This window comes from Strongylocentrotus purpuratus, unplaced genomic scaffold, assembly GCF_000002235.5.
Source record: "Strongylocentrotus purpuratus isolate Spur 01 unplaced genomic scaffold, Spur_5.0 spur5_scaffold_11, whole genome shotgun sequence".
NCBI lineage: Eukaryota > Metazoa > Echinodermata > Echinoidea > Camarodonta > Strongylocentrotidae > Strongylocentrotus > Strongylocentrotus purpuratus.
This window is the reverse complement of record NW_022145596.1, coordinates 2,410,806-2,431,089: the sequence shown is the minus strand read 5'-3', so window position 1 is coordinate 2,431,089 and position 20,284 is coordinate 2,410,806. Positions and strand designations below refer to the sequence as shown.

General features: G+C 38.2%; 1 protein-coding gene across 3 annotated transcripts; it reads left to right on the top strand.

The window, feature by feature from the left end:
- The first annotated feature begins 1,428 nt into the window (after window positions 1–1,428).
- Window positions 1,429–18,498, top strand: LOC757055 (uncharacterized protein in proB 3'region). Of its 3 annotated transcripts, none has more exons than XM_001197321.4 (11): window positions 1,429–1,525; window positions 8,944–9,215; window positions 9,936–10,049; window positions 11,371–11,542; window positions 12,034–12,125; window positions 14,286–14,382; window positions 14,755–14,872; window positions 15,614–15,681; window positions 16,446–16,530; window positions 17,048–17,092; window positions 18,110–18,498. In XM_001197321.4, the coding sequence occupies exons 1-11, from the start codon at window positions 1,488–1,490 to the stop codon at window positions 18,194–18,196; spliced, it is 1,188 nt and encodes a 395-aa protein (XP_001197321.3). In that variant the 5' UTR covers window positions 1,429–1,487; the 3' UTR covers window positions 18,197–18,498. The 3 variants fall into 3 exon arrangements, with proteins under 3 accessions (XP_001197321.3, XP_030836209.1, XP_030836208.1); XM_030980349.1 differs by having other exon boundaries at window positions 1,493–1,556; XM_030980348.1 differs by having other exon boundaries at window positions 1,525–1,635.
- Window positions 18,499–20,284: the final 1,786 nt, after the last annotated feature.

The window sequence follows — 20,284 nt, the reverse complement described above, 5'->3', positions numbered from 1 at the left end:
GAACTTGTACCATTCAGGCTCGGTAATTTCATCACCTTTTTGCTTTGTTTTGCTTTGTTCTTCTTTGACACCCCTCATTTCTTCTTTTCCTTATTTCTAAACTTATTTTCTCCTTTTCCTTTTTTCTTTCCCTTCTCCTTCTTCTTCTTCCTTCGTTCTTTGATTTGATTGCCTTGCCTTTGCCTTTTTATACACTCATACCAATTAAGTATTGTATTTGTTTCATGATTTTTAAAGAATTTGTTTTACTCCACTTTAGCCTAGTTTTACCATATTGAATTGAACTTAATTGAATTTAACTGAATCTGTCGTCATGTGACTATAGCTTATCATCCCTCTTCACCACCATCTCTTGTCTACTTTAGGCATGGTTGTATATTTCCACATTGTTTTGTTCTTTTGCTCTTTTAACTCTTTTATCTTTATCTTCTCTTTCTTCTACTTGTTTTTCCTCTTTTCTTCCCTCCTTCCATTTCTTCCACTTCTTCTTCTTCTTCTTCTTCCTTTCCCTTCTCTTCCGTATCCTATATGAATTGTCCATTGTCGCTTTCTACTACAACTTCCTATATCTTTTCCCTCTCAGCCTTTTAACACTCTTCCTCTGTAAATCTACCCCACTCTTAATTTCAATAAGTTACAGTCAGTCAGTCAGTCAGTCAGTTTTACTCTCGATTTTTCCACCACGTACACTTGCTCCGTTTACCGCTTAATTATTGCTTACTTTAGTCCTTCTTTCACATGATTTCAGTGCTATTTAATTCAGATTTCTTTCTATTTTATGTTTCCATATGTTGCAATAAGCTATATTTCTCGTATTTATACTGATTTATTTTACAAATTCAATATAATTGCTTTGTTATATATTACATTATGTGTTATTAATTTTGTTTGTAAACTTTTGTAATTCGGCTAAACACCGCGATGAAAGTTTTATTTGAAATAAACCATTTTGAATTGAATTGAAGTGAAGGAATTAAAGCCCCACTGTCCTACTTGTAGCTACTTGCTCCCTCTATATAGAAAACTTCCCCAGTCGGTGCCTGTAATTGGTCCCCGATGATCCTCTTTTTCTTATGTTATAGTAGAGAGCTGAGTTAATGAGATAGCCACCTGTCAGTGACCTCCTGCTGTGTGGTACTGGTCCAATCCCTTCTGGCCCAGTAGTACTGACGGTCTCTTTAAGGTGTGCTTAGTTTAGTGGCAGGCAACTCATTGACCCTCTAGATCTATATGTTTTGTAATTGATTCTTGCCTAATTCATGTACTGTTGTTGTTGTTGTTGTTGTTTCAAGATGTTACCCTACTTCCATGTTTTTATTTCTTGATGTAAAATAAATGCGGGACGGACCGCATTTGATCATGAAAATCAACGTTGTTTATATAAACGTACACGTGAGACGATTACGCAATGTTGCGCTAGTATACCGGTAAGTCGATCGAAGATTGGTGAGCGACCCGTATTAATCCCGAGGCCGCATCCGGGCCGCATGCATGTGTACCTGGGCTGTGGAGCACTAGTATTACGGTTCGTATGGAAGTGGATATCGCCACAGCTGGTTATTAAGAAGCCAGTTAAACCTGTAGCATTTGTATTTTTAAGAAGCTTATTATCAGAATAGGAAACTCATGAGAAAGGTAAACGTCATGCGAGCAAGATACTAGCATCCGTTGGTCTCCAGCGCCAGCGCAGCACGCAGGGGGGCGGGGCGTGCTGCCCAGGGATATTTGCGCTTTTGGGGGGTATAATAAAACGCTCTGTATGCATGTACAATGAATTGACTATTGACTGTGAGTGTGCATGAGTGAACTTCTGAAGTCTGTGGCTGGCTGATGGTACAGTAAATCTGTCTATAAAGGTCACCCTTGCCATGCCAAGCTAGGAGCAGAAATGTGATTATAATGCATGTAGATGGGTGGTCATTAGATGACTCGGCTCAGTCTCAGACAAGTTTGACTTCGACTACTTTTTATAATCTTCCCTGTTTTAATATTAGTAATCTACATTTTATTTCATTTTATTTTCCTAACTTGTGTACCAGATGCAGAGGTATATAGAGCTAGCCTGCTACGTATTGCTAGCGCTAAGTCTGCTAGACTCAGTGAGTTGTATGGATATATATGCCACTAGCTGGGGTGCATGGCATATATGCCCTCTATAGCTCATTCTTGTCACTTAATTCATATTTAAATTAGGGAGAATGCATGATCATTATAATGTCAGAGTTGAAAATGACCCTCTTTTTGCCTAAAACATGTCCAAAATATGACTAAATAGACTGTAGCCTAGGTCTATTTAGTCATATTTTGTACCTGTTTTGATGAGCACATTACGTGCAAATTTGCATGAAGTGCCCTATTTTCGCGGACTTTTCCTTATATTATGCAAGCTAGTCACAGGTTCTCCCCAAAAAATACTACCTTTCTACAAATCTATAGTATTGAATCATTTGAATGTTTGCAAATTAACGTCCAGATAAGTACCTCAATTTTCTGAAAATCTCTAATTATTCCATTGTGCGAACACAAAGCCGACCTGAAGACATGATCAGCAGTTCAGCACTCACCCAAATTAAATGGCAAAAAGAAAGAGAGAGAGAGAGAGAGAAATGAAAAATAAAAAGAGGGAAGAAAAAAGGGAACATGAATAGAAGACAACCCCTTTCCACACCAACCCCTAGGGGAAAATACCCCCTGTAAAGTGTTGTACACTAATTATGATTTATAATAAGAGTCTTCTTGAGGCTGGATTTTGTAGAACTCAAATATGAACAACTTGTTGTATTTATTAGATGTATGTTAAGCCGCATTACAATCTGCGGTAGCAATAATCATGGGCATATGATATAGGTCATTTGTTGAACATACATGTAGATATAAAATGATATCATATCACAATCCCTCTTCTCAATGAAAACTTAATTTCATATTTAGATCCATACTGTTTAAAATATCTTTTTAAAATTCTTTGCTTAAGAAATTAAACTTGTGCTAATATGAACTTACAATTTCGTCCCTTTCTTTGTTTGTTTGTTGTTTTTTTTTCACCAAAAACAATTTGAAAATTCTATCACATTTGTTTTTCATTTGAATGCGAATTGTTTGCTTATTTATCTAAAATGTTTTGATCAGACTTCAGTTATCATCTTGCTTTATAATGCAATAAACTTAATTAATAAACAAAACATGACATATTCAATATGTCTCTTTAAATCTAACTACTCAAAACCTTGTAAACATTGTTAAAGAAAGCAAAAGACAACTATTATTTGAATTATCTCCAACCATATCAATATTTTACATATCGTATCTCTCTGGTTTCTTAATAGTACGACCTGATCTGGTGGTGTATGGTTGGTGGTGATTCGATGGTGTGTCTGGTTTGCTTTGTGTTTGTTCTGTTTGTGCATTCTGCTGGTCGTGTACATCAGTATGTCTATCACTAGCATGTTGACGGTTTTGTTCCATGCTGTCCCTCTCTTGGGTTGGTTTGATGTGCCTACGATTTCGTCGCAGAGTGTAACCTGATGATGTCTCTACTTCATATGACCTTGGTTCTGGTCTCCTGTTTGTGATCTTTCCTCTGTCCCATCTACCAGTCTCTTGATTTTGGATTCTGACTTCTTGTCCTTTGTGTAGTGGGGGAAGGTTGGTAGCGTGCTTGTCGTCAAAGTATTTCTTCTGGTCATCCTGCCTGGTCTGCAGTCTCTGGTAGATGTCATCCTTTTGGGGTGACTGGTTCCGAATTCTGGTCGGTATGTTGGTTTGGATCTTCCTCCCCAGTAACAGCTCTGCTGGAGATGGTAGATGGCTGTCCAATGGAGTGGCTCTCAGGCATTGCAATGCCTTGTTGACGCCTATGTTATCTCTCTTAGCTTTCTTCATGGTGTTCTTGACAGTTTGTACTTGCCTCTCTATAAATCCATTGGATTGTGGATATCTCGGGCTTGAGGTTACATGTTGGAAATTCCAGTCTCTGGCAAACTCTACGAATATGGCACTATTGTATTGAGGTCCATTGTCGCTCATTAGTCTCTCGGGGGTTCCTTGTTCAGAGAAGATTTCCTTAAGCAGTCTGATGACAGCACTACTTGTTGCTTGCTGTGGTAACTGCTTTACAATTGGATACTTTGAGTATACGTCAGCAACAAGAAGGTACTCTCTTCCATCAAGTGTGAAGAGGTCAGTTGTGACAAATTGCCAAGGTCTGACAGGAATTTCATGTGGCTGCAGAGTCTCTGATGGCAGGGAGTTCCCATATTCTTGACATACAGAACATTTCCGTACCATCATCTCGATCTCCTGATTTATGCCATTCCAGAAGATACAGCTCTTTGCTCTCAGTTGGCATTTGATGATGCCTTGATGTCCCTCATGTAGCTTGTTCAGGTATTCCTTTGTCAGGCATTTGGGGATGACAATTCTTGAACCTTTCAGGATAATCCCGTCTTCAATGGACATCTCGTCCCTGTATGGCCAGTATTTGATCAGGCTTTTGTCAAGTTTACGCCTTTCTTCTGGCCATCCCTCTAGGATTACATCTCTCAGGATGCAAAGTTCACAGTCCTCTGATGTTGCGGTGCGGATCTCCAGTAGCTTCTTGTCTGAGAACATTACAAAGTCAACTTTCATGTGCATTTCAGGAGACTCAGGAGGCAGAGGATTGAGTCTTGACATGGCATCAGACAGAAGCATCTCCTTTCCAGGTTTATATTTCACTGTCATGTCATACCCTTGGAGTCTGAGCAGTAGTCTTTGTAGTCTTGGGGGTGCAGCTCCAAGGTTCTTGAGAGTGATCATCTCTAGTGGTTTGTGATCTGAGAGGATAGTGAAACTTCTGCCGAAGACGAACGTGTGAAACTTTTCACATGCGTAGACAACTGCTAGCATCTCTCTCTCAATGTTAGCGTATCGCTGCTCGGTGTCTGTGAGGGACTTTGAGGCAAACGCTATTGGTCTCCCTTCCTGTGTGAGGGCTGCTCCAACGCCTTTCATCGATGCATCTACTTCTAGGACAACAGGTTTCTTTGGATCAAAGTAAGCAAGTGTGGTCTCCTTGCAGATCATCTCTTTGATGGTCTCAAACACCTTCTGATGTGATTCAGTCCAGCTATATATCACATCTTTCTTCACAAGTTCCCGAAGTGGTGCAGTCAGTGAGGCAAGTCTTGGAATGAATGGTGACATGTAGGTCACAATGCCTAGGAACTCTCGGAGTTCTGTCACGTTCTGTGGTGCGTTCAGGGCTGATATGGCTGCTGTCTTCTGTGGGTCTGGTTGCACGACATCTTTGCTGAAGACAAGGCCATAGAATCTCACTCGGTCTTGCTTGATGTGGCATTTGTTCCAGTTCAGGACGAGTCCATGCTCCTTTGCGACGCGCATCAGATTGTGTAAGTTGGCGTCATGTTCCACTGCCGTCTTTCCTACGACTGCTATGTCATCGGCCATTCCTATGACTCCAGGACATTTCTCTAGTATTTGATTCATTCGTTGCTGGAACACGTCCTGAGAAACACACAAGCCAAAAGGTAGTCTTTTGAAACGGTAACGACCAAAGGGACTATTGAAGGTCGTCAAATGGCTTGATTCTTCATCTAGCTGTATAGCCCAATATCCATGTCTGGCATCCAGGGTACTGAACACTGTTGCTCCTTCAAACTGGTGTCGGACTTCTTCAATGGTTGGCATCGGCATATGGCTTCTCTTGATTGCCTTATTTAAGTCTTTTGGGTCAAGGCAAATTCTCCATCTTCCATTGGGCTTCTTGGTGTATGCCAAGCTTGATACCCAGTCTGTTGGCTTAGTGACACTTTCTATCACTTCAAGACTCTCCATCTCATCAAGTTCTTTCTTGATGTCATCCTTTATGCCTATCGGGCATCGTCGAACTGCATGTATCACAGGAGCCGCATCTTTGTCGATCACGATGTGGTATTTCCCATCAAATTTTCCGATTCCATCAAATCTATCGGGATACAAAGTCTTCAAATGCTCTCTATCTTTGATGGGACTATCATGGCTCTCCATCAGACTGCAATTCAAGACTACTAATCCTAGATCCAGGCACAACTCAAGTCCAAGGATGGCCGGTCTTTGAGTCTTCACCACAAAGAATTCTCCATTTGCTTGTCTGTCCTGGTGGTTACAGCTCAGCGTATGTAGGCCTACTTGTGGAATAACACTCTTTTCACCATAGCCTGTTATCGTTATCGGTGACTTTCTTAGCTTTCCTGTGATAGGTTCCCCATTAGAGTCCACGCGATCAGGGTACATCTTCTGATAAATGCGTAATGGAAGAATGTTCCCTTCAGATCCTGTGTCAACTTTGGCTTTTAGGGTTGCTGGTCCTCTTCCGATCTCAACTCCGATCACAGCGAAGGCTTCGTTCTTTCTGATCTGGTCTACACAGATGGTCTCAAACCGCATGTCGTCAGTTTCTTCTGTTTCTTCCTCTTCTTTCATCTCATGGAGTCTCTTTGATCTCTGTGCTTGCGACCTTTTCGGATATGTCTTTGTAGCTTCTTGTTTCCTTTGCCACTGCTGTTTAGATTCTTGTTCCTGTTTCTTCAGTCGGCAGCATTTCTCCCAGTGATTCATTTTATCACAGTTTCTGCATTTGGTGCCATAAGCAGGGCACTTCCTCGGTGGATGGTTCAGTCCACAGAATGAGCACTGTTTCTTCCTTTGGATATGTTGCTTCGTCATATCAACGTTGACGGCTTGACCATGAAGGAGTCTCATATCCGCCTCAGTTGCCTCCTGGGTTCTGGCGATGTCCAAAGCTGTATTTAACGTCAGTTTCTCATCCTTGGCCAACAATGTTTGCTGTACCTTCTTGCTTGAGGTGCCAATGACGATCTGTTCTATGAGGCGACCTTCAAGTTCAATGTCCGCAAACTTGCATTTTTGTGCTTGTATTTTGCATCTGGCCATGAAGTCGTCTATGGCTTCGGCTGGTTCCTGTGCCAATTTCTGCAGCTGAAATCTTGCCAGACGGAAATTGGTCTTTGGTTCGAAATGTTTTATGAAAGCTTCGAAGACCTCAGCTGGGGTCTTGAAGTCCTTTCCCCAGGATTTGTGAATCCTGATACCCTCTTGACCCAGCCACAACAGGATGTATGTACATTTCTCTTGGTCAGACTTCTTGTTAAGCGGCCCTGAAAATATCAACTCACAATAGTATTGAAAATTTCTAAATTCAGTCGGCAAATCTTTGGATGCCCAATCCATGCAGGGAGGGTTGATTCCTGTCATCTCTCCCATGTTGTTTGTTTGTGTGTGTGACTTTGTAACAGCCAATAAAATCTAATATAGCCTAGAAGTCTAAGTCACATAAAAAAAAAAACTACTACTAGTCATATTCAGCCTTATACATAAAGGAGTAAGGTCATATAGTGTGCCTTATCCTAATATACAAATAGGAGTAGGGTTACATTAAAATTCACACCCTATCCTGTGTTATCAATACTGCAATGAGACAAAATATCTATGGCATTCGTTATACTGCATCGCATCAAACATCATCAATAATACAATTCCAAAGCAATTTATTCCTTTGCCAGTCCAACTCTTCCATGTCTCTATTAAATATAAGCCGGTCCTTCAATACTATCCATGGATTTACTCACATTAAATGATCCTGGTCAGGTTGGTGATTCAACTCAAACATGTGCAAATAATGAATTCAGCAAAGCGTCCATTATTTCAAAATGTTGAATCTTGATTAAAATCTAGTGTCTCTCAGTTCAAGTTCATATCTTATTCCATGGAGATCTGTATTCCCAGGTTTCACTCTCATATAGGTCTATAGTATGTAGGTGTCGATCGAGGTGTCCAGCTCCAGCGACGTCGTCGATCCTCCCGATGAGCTCCGAGTCCGTGTGGCTCAGTTCCAAACCAAAATGCAGGGCTGGGAGTATAGCGCCCTAGCTGTACTGTACTGTTCCCGGTCGAGCCTCTAGGCTCTGCTCCTGACGAGCCTCTAGGCTCTGCTCCTGGCGAGCCTCTAGGCTCTGCTCCTGGCGAGCCTCTAGGCTCTGGTTCTGCCTCCGCATCAAGCTGGTCCTGAATGTAGGGCAAATAATCACTTCTCGATCAGTGCTGTGCTGTGCTATCGGACGGTAGGCTCACTCGGTCTCAGTTCGTATGGGGTTTAAAATCTCATATTTGCGACTCACCAAATAATCAGTGTCGTGTTCTGCAGTACTCAAACGTCCCTCAAATATATCGCTGACCTGTTCAGAGCTTCACCTTTCTCAGTTTCAAATTCATCTCAGCGGAATATCAGTCCAAAATCGTTGTAGAGGAAAACTAACTTGCTCAAATCGCGAAGTTTCCGTCATTCACAATGTAAACAATCGACTCACACTGTTCCGTTCAAAATTCCTCCGCGGTTAGCGCGCGTAATTTTTCGTACGTGCTAGTCAGTTCCATACCGCATATACACACGAGCCAAATTAGCACAGGGGGTCGATGCGCGTAAACGAAATCCCAACCTAGGCCTGGCCGGTAAACGGTGCTTAAATTGTCCATAAAATCCAAATCCGGGCTCCACCTGCACTCAAAATGGTCTAGCAAAGTCCTGGCACCGCTGCCACCATGTAAAGTGTTGTACACTAATTATGATTTATAATAAGAGTCTTCTTGAGGCTGGATTTTGTAGAACTCAAATATGAACAACTTGTTGTATTTATTAGATGTATGTTAAGCCGCATTACAATCTGCGGTAGCAATAATCATGGGCATATGATATAGGTCATTTGTTGAACATACATGTAGATATAAAATGATATCATATCACACCCCCGCCCCTCCCCTGTCATGCAGTGTCTTGTTATCTAGACCCATGCAACGCCACTGACTAGAGTTTTTTAGATGGGGCCTTCTATAATATATCTTCCATTCAGCATTTTTTATTTTCTAAACGATTGATTCTCTTTGCAGAATGTTTCCTGAATCAGTTGGGTTATTGGCATCACAAATACGGCACGGCATCAAGGTATCCTTCTCAAAATCTTCATCTTATTCATCCCAAAGGAACTTCTACTCAGCTTCTAGGGTATCCATGATGTCTACATTAGCGAGGTCACCGTCTGTGGTCGTCTATAGTGAATGTACTGAAGGTCCAAAGGGTATCAAAGAGTGTCTTAAGACCATTAGTCCAAAGATCTTTGAAGGATGTACCTTCGTCGACCGAAATGAAGAACCATTGTCAGGTAAGCTTTTCTTTATTCAATTGTATTATTGCTCCTTTCACATAGTATTAACCTATGATTTTAAGCTAAATTTAGTAAACTATTATTTCAGAAATGTTTTCAAGAAAAATTAATTTGAATTTGGATTTCCCTTTTTTATGATTTAAATACTGGTAGTCAAATTTGTTGTTACGTTGTACAAATACTGCTTTTAAAGACGGCCTTGTCGAAAGTGAAAAATGAAAAGATGCCTTATATATCAACAGAAAGCTATAAGTCATAAATTGCAATAATATCAATTCATGTATCATTTATATGCTATTTTATAAATAAATTGGATGAATGCAGAAAATGAGGTTTTAATTTGCTTTAAAGGAAAAATATTTTGTATTCCTTAATATTTGTATTCCACATTCATTTGGCTTTCCATTGACTAATTTCTAGATATCCATCCCAAGGTTGCATTACAATGAAAATGAATGTGGTAACAATGTACAAACTTCTAACATTTTGTCAAACTTACTTTTTATCTTACAGATTTTTCAAAAATAATGTTCTCTCGTATCGCTTTTTCTCCTCTCACCACCCATCCCCTAACCCTCATATTCCCTTCCCTCCTCCCATCTTCCTCACCTCTTCCTCCCCTCCTCTCCTCCTTCCCTCCCACTCTCTCTCTCTCTCACTCTCTCTTTCTTTTTTTGTCTCCATCTCCCCAATGTTTTTTATTCCTCTCTTTGATAGATGAATCTGTGGAGAGTTTCCGCAAGGCAGAAATAGTTCTGATGGATACAGAGAGACTCCCTGCTTTGATGACAACTTTAGAGAATGTGAAATGGGTTCAGTCTACATGGGCAGGTGAGTTTCTACCCTTTAACAGTTGAAAATAGCCTGGGCCTGTATTCAATTCAATAGTTATGTTAGAAATATGGAGTTTTTGGATCAGATAAAACATTTAGCCAACCAACTGTGTTTAGATAAAGCTTTTGGCTGGATATTTTACCCTAACTTTAAAGGTACTATGTCCCATTTGCAGGCCCAAAAAATGAAAAAGTTAAATTCCAACTGCATTTGTAAGATAATACTAATTTAGAACTTCCCTAAAAAAGGTGGGGCTTGAAAATGTCTTCAAGTGGGAAAATAACGACTATTAGTTGTCAAATCGACTTTAGGGCTATAGAGCCCAAAAGTAATAGTCTTGATTTTCAGACAATTGTACCGAATGGTCATCAATTTTTATGCTGCGCAAAGATTCAATCTGTTTAATCTTGGCCATCACAAGAAGTGGGTTATTGATGTAGACAAAATGCTCATGTACCCTTTACAACTCTTTTAATGTATGTTATTACCAAGAAGAAAAAAGCCAGTCAGTCACTCAATAGTGTCTGACAGTGAAGTCTAACAAGTAAACGGGTTTCCTTGCATAATTTGAATATGAGGACACTGCTAACGTTTAAATTTCACAGATAGGACATACATGACATATTCATAATTCCTGCAAAGTTCTACAGCATTTGAGGTTGGCTGCAAAAGGGACATAGTACCTTTAAGATCTGGGCTAAAGCCTGAGTTTTTTTACTGATCTTAATAGACGTTAATACAAATGCTTTAAAGGGATAGTTGAGTTCATTTTTAAGACCGCAGATGCCTTCAAAGTGCATGGTTATTGCTCTTATTCTCATTTATGACATTTCTAGTGCCCTTTTAAAACGTAAAATTGCTAAGAAGGTAATTTTAGACCCAAAATGTGTAAATTAAGATTGAATAAGATCATACCAATTCAGCTCCACTTTCCCCAAAACACGGTGGCCCTTAATTAATCAATAATAACAATACATGGGCCGGCTGGTTGTGGGTATTATAACCAACACAAAAAAGCAAACAAAAAGCCTTGTTGGCTGGAATAAAACGTGTAAGGGGCTCTCTTGTTTTTCAACGGCTGGTTCCAAATTACAGAATATTTGTGGGGCACCACACATATTAAAAATGGTTATATTTATGGATATGTCAACCGTCTCTGAACTGATTTTGATAAAACAAAGATGATTTTGTCATTATAATTGTATATATTTCAAAATGGACACTCTTCCTTTAACTAGATGGCTCTTATGGCCTAATGTGAATGAAGATTGAAGCTTGTGCACAGAAATGTAACTTCCCCTTTCCTCTTTATTTTTAGGGGTCGACGCCTTCATCAATAAAATTGACCCTGCTCTGCTGCCCCCTAAGTTTACCCTTACCCGATTGGCTGGTGTGTTTGGCACTCACATGGCTGAGTATGTCATAGGTCATATCCTGGCTCATGAGAGATCTTTCAAGTTTCTTTGGGAGGCTCAACAAAAGAAAGAATGGTAAGTGCTCTTTTCATAACGGAGGCAATATGTTTTCTGTTCGTCTGTCCGTACGTCCCGTTCTCGTGATCACGTTATCTCAAGAACAAATTGATGGATTCCTGCCAAACTTAGGTCAAGTATGTATCTTCCAGAGCCAATGAACTGATTAGGTTTTGGGGTCATGAGGTCAAAGGTCACAGGGCTCATTATGTATGCAAAAATAGCTTGTGATCACATCATTAGAACCAATTGACAGATTACCATAAAACTCAGGACATGTATGTATCTTGTAGAGCCAATGAACTGAGTAGATTTTAGGGTCATGAGGTCAAAGATCAAAGGGTCATACATGTATATGAAAAAAAAACTTGTAATCATGTTAAGAGGCAGATTATAAGATCATGATCAAGCCAAATAGCAGATGATATTCAACAAGAACAGATTGATTGTACAGGTGAACTGTCTTTGTTGCTTGTGTTGAGTTTGATATGATTCTGTCTCCCATGCAGGGCCCTGGATGAATACTCTGCTACTAAGGGTTATCAACTCTTAGCGGGAAGGACAATATCAGTCATTGGTGCTGGAGATATAGGAACAGAGAGTAAGGTTCTTGATTGACATTCCATTGTACCTTGAGCATAGCCTTATTTTGTCAGTCTCTGGTTGTGTCAGATGCTGTAGAAGCAGATACATGGTTGTTTATTTATAATTTGTAGGAAGAAACTGGCTTCTGGAATGTGTAAAAGCTATATTATAGCAGCTAGACTGATGCCAGGGTAATGAATCATAAGGGGACAAATTATACAATCTTGAATGGGAATGAGTGGTATTTGTACCATTTCTATAGTGTTGTTATTTTTCTATAGTGTTGTTATTTACTAGAGATATAAAGCACTTTATTATTATTATTATCCTCTCTCTTCTTCTCTTGCTATGTCTCCCTCTGTCTCTGCCTCTGCCTGGCAGACCACCTCATTTGTCTTCCATGTGACAAATTCATCTAGTTATTATTATTATTGTTATCATATCATGATGATGTATTTTTATGCCTCCGCCACCGAAGGTGGTGCCGGAGGCATCATGTTTTCGGGTTGTCCGTCCGTACGTCCGTACGTACGTCCGTCCCGTTTGACCGTTATCACAATATCTCAAGAACCATTTAAGATTTAAACTTAAGACTCGGGAATAGTATTTATCACCATAGGAAGACGATCTGATTAGATTTTGGAGTACGTAGGTCAAAGGTCACAGGTCACAGAGATCAACTTATGAAATTCCTTGTATTGAGTTTGTTAGCACGATATCTCAAGAACCATTTGAGATTTAAACTTCAAACTTAAAGGTAATACAAAGTTTTGGTATGGGGTCATGAATTTGGTTCAAGTTAACATATTGGAAGCATATACGATCCTTCAATATTCAGTGATCGTTGTCGCGGTCGAAATCGACTCTAAAGTTATGAAATTGTAAATAATAAACACTTTGTGTTGAATAGCTCCCTCTCAAGGTCAAGATATTAATTAAGCTATAAAACAATGTTTATTGACTAAAATTGACTGATTAGCTATTCTCGTTCGGAAATTATATACCACAACTACATACTCTGAGATTTCCATGGTCGCAGCTACCATTGTACGGCCGTAGGAGCTATTTGAAATTCATCAAAATTTACCGGGAGCACCGGTAAATCTTTATATTCAATTTTTCTCGAAAGCAGAAGTGTTTTAGGGGCTAAAATTTCTTGTGTGTTTAATACATCCACAGGGTCATCCAAATATATTAAAATTGTAAAGAATCACTATCCACCCATTTTTCAAAATTTCCCAAAACTTTGTAATACCTTTAAGGATAGTATGTATCACCATAGGAAGACGATCTGATTAGATTTTGGAGCACGTATGTCAAAGGTCAAGGGTCACAGAGGTCAACTTATGAAATTCCATACATTGAGATTGTTATCATGATATCTCAAGAACCACTGGAGATTTAAACTTCAAACTTATAGGAAAACAATCTGATTACATTTTGGAGCACGAAGGTCAAAGGTCAAGGGTCATAGAGGTTAACTTATGAAATTCCATACATTGAGATTGTTATCATGATATCTCAAGAACCACTGGAGATGTAAAAACTTCAAACTTAAGGATAGTATGTATCACCATAGGAAGACGATCTGATTAGATTTTGGAACACGTAGATCAAAGGTCAAGGGTCACAGAGGTCAACTTATGAAATTCCATACATTGAGATTGTTATCATAATATCTCAAGAACCACTGGAGATTTAAACTTCAAACTTAATGATAGTGTGTATCACCATAGGAAGACAATCTGATTAGATTTTGGAGCATGTAGGTCAAAGGTCAAGGGTCACAGAGGTCAACTTATGAAATTCCATACATTGAGATCGTTATCGCGATATCTCAAGAACCACTGGAGAATTTTCACTTCAAACTTAATGATAGTATGTATCACCATATCATAATATCTCAAGAACCACTGGAGATTTAAACTTCAAACTTAATGATAGTGTGTATCACCATAGGAAGACAATCTGATCAGATTTTGGAGCACGTAGGTCAAAGGTCAAGGGTCACAGAGGTCAACTTATGAAATTCCATACATTGAGATTGTTATCATGATATCTCAAGAACCACTGGAGATTTAAACTCCAAACTTGTTTAAATTGCTCTATGGCAGAGGCATCATTTTCGACTGCACGCAGTCAAAATTCCATCTAGTTTTTTCTTCTCTCTGATCAGTTGGAAAAGTTTGCAAGGCTTTCAACATGCGTGTTATAGGACTAGTGAGGAGAGACGTACCCAAGGAGCAACGCAATGCTGCATTTGATGAATACAGGTTAGTACAAAATCTTGAGTTCTTGCAGTGTGAGTTCCTTTGTAGGAGATGTACTGTGTAGACCATGGCGTAGCTACATGTTGCTGAGGAGAGTACATTCTCCTAATCATACTGGATAAAAGGAAAAGATATAGGGTTTAAGAAAAGAAGAGAGACAGAGACAGAGAGAGACAAAGAGAGAGAGAGAGAGGGGGGGGGGTCGAAGAACATGAGAAGAACAAGATGGGACGCCCCAATGCCCTTCCCGCTAATTTGCAGCCTTACTAATTCATTTTGTATCTGCATGCAATGTAAGACTGATGCTGATCTTATTATTTCTATTGTAGTATTCGAATTCAACCTCTGATTGATATTTTCCCTGTTATCTTTCAGGTTAACCGAAGAGCTTCCCTATGTTCTTGAAGAGGCTGATTTTATTGTAAATGTTCTTCCAAGCACTGAGCAAACCATGGGATTCTTTTCAGGAAACACACTCTCTCATTGTAAAAAGGTATGTTAGTGGTGAACTGTTTTACAGAGGAAAATAATCCTGTTTATTTTAATCACCCTTAGAAATTAATCTGTAGCAGCAAGACGAGTTTATTAAAGTATGTGCAAAATTTCAGATCAAAGACACTGTCATTTGCTCTCGATCTATGAGTAACAATTGAAGCCCCCATTGTGTACACAACATACGGGATGAATAAAACACTGACAGTTGCAAAATTCAAGTTTGAAAAGAAAAATGACAGCAATTTTTCAAATAATTATAATATTTTGCCACCATATTTTAAGGAAAGTTTTCAATATTTTACATTTTGACCATTTTACAAGTTTTGAGAATTCACAGTGCAAATCCCTGCAGTGGCTTTTAAGAAGAATGAAACCGAAAAATAAATTTCTCTAACCCCTTCTCACACAAATGGAATTGTTGCCAAAATTGTATAGGTTCATTTTATCTTGATATATTCCAAAATAGGGACAAAACTTATAATTCTTTAGGATGATACTTAGGAGAAAACGTACTGGTCGGACGGAGAACCCCAACCCATATTGCCCTCTTTACGGCTTGCCAAAATTATCGAAGCCGGAAGGAGGTTATTGATTTGGTCTCAGCCTAACTAGCAGCACCAGCAGAGGCATGTTATCTTGAAATTCATGACTTTAACCAACACTGTATATAACTCAAGTTTCATGCCAGAATGTTTAATATGCGTATTGATTTTAATTCATTGATATTTCTCTACCATAGAAACCTGTCTTCATAAATGTTGGCAGAGGAGATGTAATTGATGAAGCAAGTCTTATCAATGCTATCAAGTGAGTAGAAACATTCTTGACTTTATAGCTTGAAAGCACATGACTTTTACTGTAATTAGAGTTATCTCTTAGACACAGAAGTGTGATTGTTATAATTCTTTGTTTTTAAGTAGTAAGAGAAGAGATTTTGAAATGTCCTGATTATTCAAACAAAGATATACAGACAACCACCTGTCAGTGACCTTGCAGAGAGGTCTAATCCCTCCTGGCTAAACTACTACAGACAGGCTTTAAAGGTGATCTTGAGTCATCATAATTCAGCTTTCTTGACCTTGAATTCATACATTTCCTCTTTATGACATTGACAAGTAGGGTGGGCTGTGTCCTCTAGAATCATATAGACCTTCTTGCTCTAACAACTGAGATTGTTTGCAACTTTTTATCTTCCAAGGGGTAGAATGGCTTTAACTTTATAACAATATTATGCTTTTATATATCGTTTAATACATCAATGATGTCTCTAAGCGCTTTACAGATATATTATTACCCCGTTCATCGGATTCAGGCTTACCCGCACACAATGTGTGCACTATGTCCACTCCCTGGTGAGCATTCCAGCTAGGCGCCATTTTACAGATGCTCACAATGCTGAGCAAACTACATTAATTTTTGCATCCTATGTTAAAGAGTATGATTCAGGACCTAGCTTTTGGTAGACATGCAGTATGATTAATTTTCCTTGTAATGATCAATTACTCCAAATGAAAATATATACAATAATCTACATATATAAATGATTTTTGTTTTGTTGCATTTGCAATCAGGGAAGGATGGATATGTCATGCAGTACTTGATGTTTACAAACCAGAACCTCTCCCCAAGGAGAGTCCAATTTGGACTATGCCAGAGGTGTGTATATCATGGTAGAGAGTTAGGAAGACAGATAATTGTTATAAATGCAAAATAGAATAGAATAGAATGTTACATAAGTGATGATGAAGGAGAAAAAAGAGGAGATGACAAAGAAGAAGAATGAGGAGGAAAAGAGGGACAAGAAGAAGATGAAGGAAAGTAGAAGAAAAGGAAAGTGAATGAGATGAAGATTAAGGAGAAAGAGAAGCAAAAGAAGAACAAAGAGAAAAAGAAATGTGAAGAAGGAAGAGAAGGGGGAAGAAAGTAAGAAAGGACACAAGAGGATTCTTTTGGGTGAGGAATAGCAGATTTCAAATGTGAGAAAATAATGGGTGCAGTTAAACGACAAACAGAGAATTGATCATTGTTTTAATACATGTTTATTCTTAAAAAGAGGTTAAATTTTAAAAAATGTATCACTGTGTCGTTGTATTTTCCCCATAAAAGAAGAAAACTATAAGCCACTCAGTCCTTATCTTTCCGTATTTGTTTCAATTACTCAACTTTCCTACAGGTCACCATAACTCCACATGTTTCTGCTCAGACCCATGCGCCAGAGGTTCGTATTATAAACCCTTTCACTGCCAATCTCTATTCATTGTGTTTAATGATATAGACCGGTAGTGGTAAAATTGCGGTTCAAGGGTTTGGGTGCAAAATATCCATTCAATATTGTTTAAATATTGCCTTCACAGGGTTGGATGGCAGTACTTTAACCTAAATTTGCAACAACAAAAAATATATGCATAAATGTTCAATGTTGAAGTGCATTCGCAATATATTTATCCAGGCCAGATCGATATGATAATTTAACAAATATATCAATTAGTAGGCGGTTTCCCGGCAAAATTTTTATCATCACGTATTAGTCAAAACATATTCTTTCACATGATTGGTAATAAGAGCTTCCATTTCATTTTTTTGAGAGGGGGGCATTTTCAAAACTGGTCTTTACCTTTAATCCCTTTCAGATATCATGTGAGGGAGCATACTACTTATAATTGGGCAGGCAGTAATAATAACAAGACACTTTTTTAGTTTTATCTATGCCGGACATTCTTTACGCGGGACTGCTGTACTTGTAGCTACTTGCGCCCTCTATATGGCAAACAATGACTAAGGGGTACCCGTTGGTCCCCTATGTATGTTAAATTGAGAGCTGATTTGATGAGATGACCACCTGTCGGTGACCATGCAGGCAGGGGGGTATAATCCCTCCTGGCCAAACTAGTGCAGATAGGCTTTAAACCTGTTGGAATCATCTGGAAGATGGAGAGGGGTCCAGAGCAAAAGCTCAAGGACATGTCAAAGAAAGAGATAATCTTGAAAAGCCTCATATAATCTAACATTTCTAATCTCTAATTAGAAATTAATCTTGTACTAAACTATGTTATTTCAAGAAAGAACATTGACGTATATTTCAATTTCAATACCCTTTGAAAAAGTAGGAATTACTTGCTAAGAGGGAGTCGGGTATGGAAAATATTTACTGTACTGTTTGAATTGAAGACAACAGACCGCTTTAAAAGCTCATGTATTTATTTAAAAATTATTTCATTGTGTGTTTGATTTCTAGATAACGGGGCTTTTTGCTGATAACTACCAACGTTACATAAATGGAGAAACTCTGAGACATCAAATAAACTGGGCGGCTAAGTACTAGGAGGTGGAGATTATGAAGAATGTCTTTAGGAGAACTTGAAGCTTCCAGGATTTAATTCAACTGAATTTGAATTCATTTCTTCATCTTCTTTTTAGAACACATGTATAAAGAGTCTGCATTTTGAACTGTCGCATTTAGTGTTACTATGTTCAAGTCAAATGTACTATTCTGTATCCATTTGTATCTTATTGATCTTTATAATCTGTAATTTTGTATTGACATGCAAACGAAACGAATTTCCAATAATTGGACAATAAAATTTGAAATAAGAGTTGAGTTGAAAAGCATGACATATGTACAAACAATACATGGTATAAAAGGAAGTGAACAAATAAGCATATAATTGTAAATGGGGTTGGATCATAAAGGTTTCCTCAAAATGCATTATTGCAACCAATTGTATGTTATATATCTGGAAAAGATGATGATGATAATGGTGCTATTAATTATATTATGTTATTGATCATGGTCTTCCACTGTGTATAGGTATATATATCATATTATTGTACGGGCAATTATTGTGTATATACATGCATAAAGTTGACATAGAATTAAAATGAAAGATGAAAAAATTAAGTTCTTTTAGGTCATCAAAAGAAATTTGCTACAAATCTTCCAGAGTAGTGAGGTTTATCTGGCATTGGAAAGCATTTGAAATGGAAAGTACAGGTAAATCCTATTGTATTCATGTAGTACACTTGTACTTAACTAGTTTCTGATTTTCTTTGTGTGTGTTTGAGTACGGTGTTGAGCCAGTTTCAGCTTCAGATCATGATTATTTATCAAACTCTATGATATGTTTTTGTTTCATTATGTAGAATCCTTGACAAAAATATGTGTAATTTTTCATTTCATGTTTATTTGCTTAAAATTCAAAAGCACATATTTTTTTTTTTTAAATCAAGGTTACATCAATGAAGTTGAAATAAACAAAATACAAAACATTCATACAAACAAACAAACAGACTTGGTGTATGCAATGACGAGGCAGGGTTGCATATTGTAGGGAGAGAAGCAAAAATAGCAATAGATTCGCGATTAAATTAATTTAAAAAATGCAATCTCGTTTGAACCATTACCCCACCCTAAATCTTTGATGAATTACCTTGTTCAAAACATTTCAGTGGTACTGGGATTCAAGTTGTTCAAAAGAAGAAGATTTTTACTTGCATTTTATGTAAATGGGACACTCAGCACTTCATATCCTTTGTGACACACACACAAGAATCTTCAGGAGTGAAGGAGCGATTATGGCGAAGAAGAAGAAGAAGCAGAAAATAATAGGAAATGCATTGAATTTTTACAAAGAAATGTATGTAGCTATACAACATTGTATAAAGACTTCTGAAAGTTTCAGAAGTAATTTGATTTGATTTTTCCACAATGTATTGTACTTACTATGAAAACAAAGATTTGTTATATGATTTGATTCTGTCTTGCCAGGAAAGATGTACTTGTGCTTTTTCATTGTATGTACATAAAAAAAAATTCATCAGCTTTCATTGAACAATTATGAACTAATAAATCAAATCAGAGAGTATTTACTTTGCTTTTATTTTCCTTTCATGCCAAGAAGCTTGTCATTTCATCTTCTTTCTTACATACTTTTGAGCCTCTTTTGCTGATATGTGTATGCTTGTAACCCTCGATCCCCCATCCCCTTTTTCTCACTCTCTCTCTTTCTCTCAATGTTTTCTTTTGCTCCCATGAACAAGCTTATGATTGATGTTAGTCATGCTGATTTATCTAAGAAGTGACACAAGTGCCGAAAGTGAAACAGAATGAGATTATAATGTGTATATCAGGAAGTCATTTGAATAGTTTATACCTGTGTGGTAGACACCAAGGAAAGGGGGTTATTAAAACCTGAATATATATAATTTGTTATAATATTACAACATCTGAATGCAGAATTCATCATTTATATATCGGTATGACTGTATTGATACAACATAACGGTGGTCAACTGTGTTGCACTGTCAGGATGCTGGCATATTCCACTTGTTGGAGCTGGGCAAGCAAAGCAACCAGTATTAGTAATCATCAGGGGTGCATGGTGGGTGGGGTGGGTGGGTGGGTGGGGTAAAC

Coding starts and splice junctions, on each gene's coding strand:
- LOC757055 (XM_001197321.4), top strand. CDS start 1,488: ATGCATGTGTACCTGGGCTGTGGAGCACTAGTATTACG. Junction 14,383..14,754: donor GCTGCATTTGATGAATACAG/GTTAGTACAAAA, acceptor GTTATCTTTCAG/GTTAACCGAAGAGCTTCCCT. Junction 15,682..16,445: donor AGTCTTATCAATGCTATCAA/GTGAGTAGAAAC, acceptor ATTTGCAATCAG/GGAAGGATGGATATGTCATG.